The sequence below is a fragment of the Asparagus officinalis genome, chromosome 9, assembly GCF_001876935.1.
Source record: "Asparagus officinalis chromosome 9, Aspof.V1, whole genome shotgun sequence".
Taxonomy (NCBI): Eukaryota; Viridiplantae; Streptophyta; class Magnoliopsida; order Asparagales; family Asparagaceae; genus Asparagus; species Asparagus officinalis.
In genome coordinates, this window is record NC_033802.1 from 28196308 (window position 1) to 28206150 (window position 9843).

General features: G+C 42.3%; 1 protein-coding gene across 1 annotated transcript; it reads right to left on the reverse strand.

The window, feature by feature from the left end:
• On the reverse strand, positions 3612-5141 carry LOC109823329. The gene is made up of 2 exons (XM_020389610.1): positions 4345-5141; positions 3612-4233 (listed from the first exon to the last, which is right to left on the reverse strand). The coding sequence occupies exons 1-2, from the start codon at positions 5139-5141 to the stop codon at positions 3612-3614; spliced, it is 1419 nt and encodes a 472-aa protein (XP_020245199.1).

Sequence of the window (9843 nt, forward strand, 5' to 3'; positions counted from 1 at the left end):
TGACCTCCATATCCTTGTCTACGATCGTGTCCCTGGTGAAGTTGTATTTTCTCTTGATATGTCTCGTCCTTTGGTGGAAGACAGTGTTCTTTGCCATTACGATCGCTGACTTGTTGTCGCATAGGAGAGGAGTAGGCTGTAGTTGTTTTTCACCAATGTCTTCAAGCACATCCCTCAGCCACTTGATTTGTGATGTTGCTTGAGAAACCACCACGTACTCGGCTTCTACAGTTGATAGTGTCACGGACTCCTGCTTCATCGATGCCCAGGAGAACACACTCGATCCAAGTGTGAAGCAGTATCCAGAGGTACTCTTCATGTCATCTTCATCACCTCCCCAGTCACTATTGCAGAATCCGAATAGCTTAGCTGAGGAGTTCTTCTCAAAACGGATCCCAAAATTCTGGGTGTCTTGGATGTACCTAAGGACCCGTTTGGCAGCTCCTATGTGCACTCTTGTTGCACAATGCATGAACCTGCTTAAGAGACTTGAGGTAAACATGAGGTCAGGTCGAGTATTATAGTGGTAGAGGAGACTCCTTATGATACTTCTATAGAGGTTGAGGTCTTCTCCTTCGGTACCGTCTCCCTTCATGAGTTTATCACTGACCACCACTGGGGTAGAGACGAGCTTGCAGTCTGCCATGCCGAACTTCTTCAAGATTGACTGTGCATAGGCCTGCTGATGAATAATGATGCTATCTTCGTCCTGCTGGATCCCCATGCCAAGAAAGTAGTGAAGGAGGCCGAAATCTGTCATCTCGTACACCTCCATCATGTCTTTTTGAACTTATGCATAAGCTTCTCACTGTTGTCTGTATAGATAATATCGTCTACATATACAGCTACAATGAGAATATCTACATTATCTCTTCGAATGTAAAGTGTGGCTTCACTAAGGCTCCTTTTGAAGTTGTGTTGGGTGAAGCAGGGATTGACCTCTTCATACCATGCCCTTGGTACTTGCTTGAGACCGTAAAGCGCCTTGTATAGCTTGTAGACTTTATCCTCGGCTCCTGCAACTTCGAACCCTTGCGGTTGATGGATGTAGACTTCTTCTTGTAGCACCCAATTCAGGAATGCTGACTTCACATCGAGCTGGAATACCTTCCACCCTTTGTCAGCAGCTAGAGCAATCAAGAGACGAATTGTCTCTAGTCTGGAGATAGGGGCAAAGGTTTCATTGAAGTCCACTCCAGGCTTCTGTGAATAGCCTTTGGCCACAAGCCATGCCTTCTTCTTGTTGATGGACTCGTCAAGGTTCAGCTTAGTCTTATAGACCCACTTGACGCCGATGATTGGCTTGGCTGCAGGTTTCTCTACCAGCTCCCAGGTGACATTTTTCTCTATCATGGAGATCTCCTCCTGCATGGCTTTCTTCCAATCTTTTTCTTTGATGGCTTCTTCAAATGACTCAGGCTCCAATATGCAAAAATTACATGAAGCGTAAATCTCATTAAGATTTCTGTATCTTAATGGAGTTGTACCTGAGGAGGAAGAAGAACTGGGACTAGAGTTGGATGGTGTGCTTGAGGAGTTAGCACTTGATCTGGGTGTGGTTGAGTCGGAGCTTGTTGAACTCGAACCGTTTTGTGGAGTTTGCACTTCTGGCTCTGGATCTGGATCTTGGGTGCTTTCTGAATCTAGGTAGATGTAGTTTGTGGGCACCTGCTCCTCCTTCTTGAGATCCCAATTCCACTTGGCTGATTCGTCAAAAACCACATCCCGTGAGATGACGATCTTTTGAGTCTTCGGGTTGAAGAGCCTGTAGCCCTTCGTATGGCTTGCGTATCCCATAAAGATACACCTTCTTGTGTTCTCCTAAGCAGGGATTGACCTCTTCATACCATGCCCTTGGTACTTGCTTGAGACCGTAAAGCGCCTTGTATAGCTTGTAGACTTTATCCTCGGCTCCTGCAACTTCGAACCCTTGCGGTTGATGGATGTAGACTTCTTCTTGTAGCACCCAATTCAGGAATGCTGACTTCACATCGAGCTGGAATACCATCCACCCTTTGTCAGCAGCTAGAGCAATCAAGAGACGAATTGTCTCTAGTCTGGAGATAAGGGCAAATGTTTTATTGCAGTCCACTCTGGGCTTCTGTGAATAGCCTTCCGCCACAAGCCGTACCTTCTTCTTGTTGATGGATCCGTCAAGGCTCAGCTTAGTCTTATAGACCCACTTGACGCTGATGATTGGCTTGGCTACAGGTTTCTCTACCAACTCCCAGGTGCTATTTTTCTCTATCATGGAGATCTCCTCCTGCATGGCTTTCTTCCAATCTTTTTCTTTGATGGCTTCTTCAAATGACTCAGGCTCCAATATGCAAAAATTACATGAAGCGTAAATCTCATTAAGATTTCTGTATCTTAATGGAGTTGTACCTGAGGAGGAAGAAGAACTGACATGAAGCGTAAATCTCATTAAGATTTCTGTATCTTAATGGAGTTGTACCTGAGGAGGAAGAAGAACTGGGACTAGAGTTGGATGTTGTGCTTGAGGAGCTAGCACTTGATCTTGGTGTGGTTGAGTCGGAGCTTGTCGAACTCGAACCGGTTTGTGGAGTTTGCACTTCTGGCTCTGGATCTGGATTTTGGGTGCTCTCTGAATCTAGGTAGATGTAGTTTGTGGGAACCAGCTCCTCCTTCTTGAGATCCCAATTCCACTTGGCTGATTCGTCAAAGACCACATCCCGTGAGATGACGATCTTTTGAGTCTTCGAGTTGAAGAGCCTGTAGCCCTTCGTATGGCTTGCGTATCCCATAAAGATACACCTTCTTGTGTTCTCCTCTAGTTTGGATCTTAACTTGCCTGGGATGTGAACAAAACAAACACAACCGAAAACCTTAAGGTGGTTTAAGGAAGGTTTTCTACTTGAGAATGCTTCGAAGGGGGTCTTGTCCTCCAATGCTCTTGTTGGACAACGGTTGAGAAGGTACACTACGGTGTTGACTGCTTCTCCCCAGAACTTGTTGGGAAGTTTCTTCTCATTTAAGAGACTCTTGGCCACCTCCACGATAGTCCGGTTCTTCCTTTCTACCACTCCGTTCTATTGAGGAGTGTATGGATATGTGGTTTGCTTCTCGATGCCAAGGTTGCTGCAGTAGTCCTCGAACTTTGCTGAAGTGTACTCTCCACCCTGATCACTTCGAATCTTCTTAATCTCTAGGTCTGTTTGTCTTTCCACCATTGCTTTGAACTTTTGGAAGACATTGAAAGCTTCTGATTTGAGCCTCAAAAAGTAGACCCAGGCAATCCTACTAAAGTCATCAATAAAAGTGATGAAATATTTGTTACCGGCCAGGGACTTCGTCTTCATTGGACCACATAGGTCCGTATGGATTAACTCCAAAGGCTTTGTTGCCCTCCATGCTCCTTCCTTTGGGAACTCGCCTCGGTGCTGCTTGCCTTTCATGCAACTGGAGCAGACACCTTCAACTCCTTCAATGGTTGAGAGGCCATACACCATTTCTCTGCTTTGAAGAGTCTTGAGGCTTTGGAAGTTAAGATGCCCGAGCTTCTTGTGCCATAGCCAGGAGGAGTTCACCACTTCGACCATTAGAGATTGAGTGTTCCAGTAGTACAGTGAGAGAGGAAAACTTCTGTTGGGTTACATCTTGACTTTGGCCACCAAGTTGTTAAAACTCCTATCATAATAGATCTTCACTGCTTGATCACCAAAAACTAGAAAATAACCGTTAAGGAGCATTTGACCTACACTTAACAGATTTTCCTCTAGACCTGGTACAAGCATTACATCCTTGATGTATCTTTTTCCTTTCTTTGTATTTACAGCCAAGATACCCTTTCCTTCAGATTTTACAATATTCTCATTTCCCATCTTAACACTACCAAGATAGGATGTGTCAAAGTCTATCAACAGTGACCGTTTTGCAGTCATGTGGTTACTACAGCCAATATACCAAAGACTAACATCACTATCTTTTCCTCCATGACAAGCAAAGAAAACATTACCTTCGCCGTCCTCTTCTTGGTTTACAAAGACTTGCCGGCAGTTTTGGTTTTGATTTCCTTGAGTCCTGCACTGCTCTTTGGTATGCCCAAATCTGGAGCAGTCCTTGAGTCCTGCACTGCTCTTTGGTATGCCCAAATCTGGAGCAGTTGGTGCACTTGGGCTTCCCCTCGAACCAGCACTTCCAAATCTGGAGCAGTTGGTGCACTTGGGCTTCCCCTCGAACCAGCACTTCCCTTGATGAGACTTGCCGCATGTTCTACATGTGGATTTGCTACCTTGTTGGGAGTTGATACTTTGTTGTTGTTGTTGAGGCTTTGGAGCAAAATTGGGCTTGCCTCCTTTCTTCTTTTTCTTTTGCTTCTAGCACTTTTGTTGATTTGAGCTCATGTTGAAGCTTTTTAAGGCTCTCTCCATGGTAGAAGCTTCATTCCTCTTCTCAAGATTTTGGTCAAACGCCTTGATGGATGCGATTGCCTCTTGTAGTGAAAGCTTCTCCATATCTTTTGTTTCTTCTATCACACTTACAATTGGGTCATATCTACTAGAGAGAGAAATAAGAATTATTTTAACTACTCTTTGTTTTGTTACATCTTCACCATATGTTTTTAATTGATTTATAACATTGGTGAATCTAGTAAGAAAATCATCGAGTCTTTCTTCTACTCTCATAGAGATTTGCTCAAACTCTTTTCTAATAGTTTGAAGCTTAACCGCCTGTACCTTTTCACTTCCACGGTGCTCTTCTTGGAGGATGTCCCACGTCACCGTTGCTATCTCCTCGTTGGAGATCATAGGGAAGATGGAGTTGGAGACGACATTTTGGATCAACCCGAGGGCTTTGGCATCCCTCATGTAGTTGATCTTTAATGTCTTCTGCTCTGCCGGGGTGAGAGATTCTTTGTCTTCTGGCACCTCGAAACCTTTCTCCATCAGCTTCCAAAGGTCATGCGCTATGAATATCATCCACATCTTGATCCGCCAAAAATCGTAGTTCTCCCCGGAGAAGATCGGTGTTCGTATCTCGCCGGAGGTAGGTTTTGGGTCGGACTCAATGATCGGTGTTCGTATCTCGCCGGAGGTAGGTTTTGGGTCGGACTCAATGACTATTGGGTCAGCCACTTGAACCCGAGATGAAGTTGGAGAATCGACGGTTGTATCGGTCATTTTGAGGAGGCTATTTGGAAGAGTTTTGGTAGTGGGTGTTGGTGTTTTAGTACAGGTAGGGTTTCTTAACACTCAGTTGTCGTAACAAAGCTCTGATACCATGTTGTAATTTTGAACTGAGTAGTGAAGAAAATATTTGGCTAATGCTAGTATAATAGAGAATTAGAGAGAGAGAGAGAGAGATGTAGAAGAAGATAGAGAATTTGGTGCATTTGTTTTCTTTTTTTTTCCTATATCAAATTCTCCCATTCATGGGTTTATATAGACTTATACATGACCCTTCATATTCCATACATTAACTCTACACATTTACTTTCATAGAATACAAAGAGTCATCTCTTAGAATACCACCCCACTTATTATACTTCGACTCTTAGGATTCTCTTCCACCTAGGATATCACACTATGGCTCTTGGGTTGTTTAGATTGCTAAACACTGATTAGTTCAAGTGGTACGACTTTATGGACTATCAATTTTCGTTGTGTTAGATTGATATACTTGGTTCATCTAGGAATTTCGGTGAAGACTGCATAATAGATTAGGCACAAGATTGAAATATAGCACCATTTATCATACGTAGATTGATGGATAATCGGAGCAAATGATTACGACTTTGGAGGACATTCTTTGTGCATGTATCTTAGATTTTAAGGAGTCTTTAGAAGATTACTTGCAATCCTGTTGAATTTTCATACAACAACAATTACCATGTCAGCATAAGAATATCTCCATTTAAAGGCTTGTGTGGTAGGGAATGTAGATCACTATTGCGCTGGGATGACATTCGTGAGAGGAAGTTAATAGGTTCAGAACACATCTAACTTTCAAAAGAGAAGATAAAGGTGATCTATGAATATTGCAAGACCACTCACGATAGATATCATAGCTAGGAAGATGCAGGAAGGAGACATTTGGAGCTCAAGGTCAGGGATCATGTATTCCTTTGAATATCACAGACTTGTCAAACTATTGAGTTCAGAACCTAAGGGAAAATAAGCCCACATTATATCCAACATTTTAAAATTACTTGTTTCAGAACCGGAAGGAAATTAAGCCCACGCTAGATCGGAACCCAAGGGAATAAGCCCACATTATGCTACAACTTTTATATTGTGGGGAAAATAGGGAAGGTAACTTACAAACTTGCATTGCCATCCTCATTGCAAGGTGTGTATGATGCCTTCCACGTATCACAAATAAGAAAGTACATTCCCAGTGAGAATACGTAAGCAGTCTTTATGATGCAGTCGATTTGGTGAAGTTGATACCAACTTTTGGAGAGTGACCACACTCTCATTTGGGTTCTCGACTAGTTGTGGATTGAGTCCGTTGTCGTGAATCAACTTCATGGTGTATTGGACACAATAAGTGGGACATTTGGATGCTTTAGTGTCGGCTCAGTATTTGAAAAACATCGCCGAGGTGGAGAATCATTGTTTCTTGGGGGCCACACCCACGTGAGTTCGTGTTTTTTGATTTCGTTCGGGTACAAGTGGTCGCGTTTTTTGATTTCGTTCGGGTACAAGCGGGTTTCAAATATCGTCCGCATATAGGCTATAAATACCTAGTTTTCTAGGTATTCGTGAGTGCAAGGAGGTTTGGTTTTAATTGTGGCTGCGGGAGAAAAATCAAGTACAAAGAGAGAAATTGCAAGGAGTTTTCGGCTTTGGGTATTTTTCAGCAGAGGAGATTTTTTGTGTGCAGTCTTTTTGTGCTTTTGAGAGGGTTGTTTTGGCATCTCCTTTGTGAGAGATTTGAGAGTTTCTGTGAGGATTTAACTTGTGTGATTATAAACCCTAGTTTTATTCTCTCCCTCTAATAGTAGATTCCCCCCCTCCTTGCCCCGTGGACATAGACAATTTGTCGAACCACGTAAAATTAGTTGTCTCGTTATTTGTGTGATTTGTAATAGCTTATTTAGGTTCCCTCGACAGGTCAGTCCTAGAACTGATGAGAGGAAGAGCTGATATTTCACTTTGTTGAGATATTTTGCTTAAGATTCTTATTTCCTTGGTGAAACAGGAATTTCTATTGCGACCTGACTCTCTTGTTGTGCCGAAATACTGCCGAAATTTCTGCTGCGCACAACAAAAACTAGAAAATATATCTAAAAGAAATATCTTATTGTATCTATTGAAAATAAACAATTGAATTAAGCATAATCTATAACAACTACTACATGATGCGACTCTTTTCTCATAACTTGTTTATTCAACTATGTTTGGTCCGCTACGATTGGACTTACTTTATTACTTGAAGAAAGAGGTACACAAAAAGGTTAAGACATATGATCTAAGTGAGGAAAATATGAGGAACTATAAGAAGCAATGGTTAGCTGCACAAATATAATGATAATATCATTATTAGCTACACAATATTAAATATAAAAATCAAGTATATAAGAATCAAGTGAGATGATTATTGTTCACGTCGAAAGTAAATTTCTTTGAGGAATTCATTATAACTTCAGGCGTTTACAACGAATTCAAAAGATGAGTATTTTTATAAGATCTCTCCACACAAAAGAAATTTAAAAATTATAACTTTCTAGAAAACACACGCAGAGAGATCGTTTATCGGTCTTTTGCTTACGTGGGGTCTTTGCTGGTACCGGGGTTTATCCGTGAACCACCAAATGATCAGTAATGATTGATTTCGTTGCCTTGCAAAGGAGACAAGAAATTGAAGTGAATATCTCAGCAATGGTGAGATAAAAACAATTTTCGAGATCATAGCAATGGTACAATCTTAAGGGAAGCGTATGAACGAGGCTGAAGCGGCTACAGATCTATCGAGCTCTCTTCCTTTTTGTCGAAGAACTCGCCAAGAACTTGCTTCCTCCTTCCTGAAATTTGTGCTCCTTACTCTCCAATTTTACAGGGCTTCGCCGTTGCTCCCAAATTTTTGACCCCTTTGAATAATGGTCCTAGGACTGTATTTATAGGCATCAAAAGCTCTATTTTCGGATAAGAATGAATGATTTGATCTTATCCTCAGTTGTAACAACTTAATTACGTTCAAAGTTAGCCTCAAATCAGTTGGAGAGGCTATGGACTGAAGGAATCCTGAAATCTTATCGAAAAATAGGTTTTCAGAAGGTTATTGGGCTTTTCTTGGCGTGAGACACCACTGGTGTCTCGGGCCGAGACACCAGTGGTGTCTTGGCCGTTGGCCGAGACGTCGTTAGTGTATTTTGATTGTTTTGCCTCTAACTCCCCCGTCCGATCTCAGAATAACGTGATTCAAAATGCGTTGAAAAGCCAGAGTAGAGACCTACAACCTCCCCTAGTTGAAACACACGTGGAGTGATTGAGACACAAGCGGAGGTTCGTCTTTCGTCGGTGAAATGAAACTCCCGATTGAGTCATTTCTGCGCTATTTTGCCGTCCTATTTACTCGTATGTTTAGTCAACTTACTTCATACGCTTGTTAGCTTCCTCACAACATCAGATAATCCTCGTTGACTTGTATAATGATGTTCATCATCTTTTCTCCGTCTCGACCTACATGCGGGAACCTATAGGTAATTTTTGACGCATACAGATAAGCCCTCTAAAGTGTTTCAATCTCATTCTTTTGTAGAGGAGCCTGGAATACTTTGGATATGATACGGCTGGTCTTCAATTCATTGATCTCTTCAACTTTTAGTCTATTGAGTATTTTGTCGAATAGTTAAAATTCTTTCGGTGTTGCATTTATCATCTGACCGTTGTTGAAATCTTGAACTGAAGCTGGCGTGTTGATTTATAAATTATAGCTCGTGTCGTTGAATCAACATTGAACTAATTATTCTGAGTCTTGTTTCGGTGAAAATTGTCAATGCGTTGACTAGCATGGACCTACATTGACTCATGGCTACGCGTTGACCATTTTTGCCTCATGGCTATGGGTTGACTGACATTGACTTTCATCGCAACGCGTTGACCAGCATTGACTTATGGCTACGCGTTGATCAGTGTTGACTCATGGTAACTCGTCGACCGGCGTTAACTTTCATCGCAACGCGTTGACTCATGGCTATGCGTTGACCGGTATTGACTTTTATCATAACACGTTGACCGGTGTTGACTTTCATTGCAACGTGTTGACCAGTGTTGACTCATGGCTACGAGTCGACCGACGTTGACTTTCATCACAACGCGTTGATCGGCGTTGACTTTCATTGCGATACCTTGACGACGTTGACTTTGATCACAACACATTGACCGATGTTGACTTTCGTCGCTACGTGTTGATCGGCGTTGACTTTAATCACAATGTGTTAGCTTACATTGACTCATGGCTACGCGTTGACCGGTGTTGACTCGTGAACGATGTGAACACAGTTTATACTCATACGTTAACTAAAGTCTACACAGTTTATGCTCTTAAGGTGTTAGAGCGGGGAGGACCAGTTTATACTCAAATACTCCTAGGAGTTTCGAGAATCAGTTTAACCTCGTGTACCCATCAGAGGTTCAAGGAGATGCAATTTATACTCGTATACTCATCAGAGTGTGAACACAGGCTTCAAATATAGTGAAACGGGCAAAAACATCCGATAACGGCTGAATACGGATGAAAAATAGCATTGTGGAATTCTCGGGACCCCGTTTTAGGGTCGAGACACTGTTGGTGTCTCACCCTAGGTGTGAGACACAAATGGTGTCTCGGCCTTGGCTTAGACAACATTGGTGTCTCGGCCATACCTTGTGTCTCGGC

Excerpts from the sequence above, each read along its gene's own strand:
- LOC109823329 (XM_020389610.1), bottom strand. The coding sequence starts at position 5,141 with ATGACCGATACAACCGTCGATTCTCCAACTTCATCTCGGGTTCAAGTG. Across the intron at positions 4,234-4,344 it reads ATGAGCTCAAATCAACAAAA|AACATGCGGCAAGTCTCATC; the intron begins GTGCTAGAAGCA and ends ATCCACATGTAG.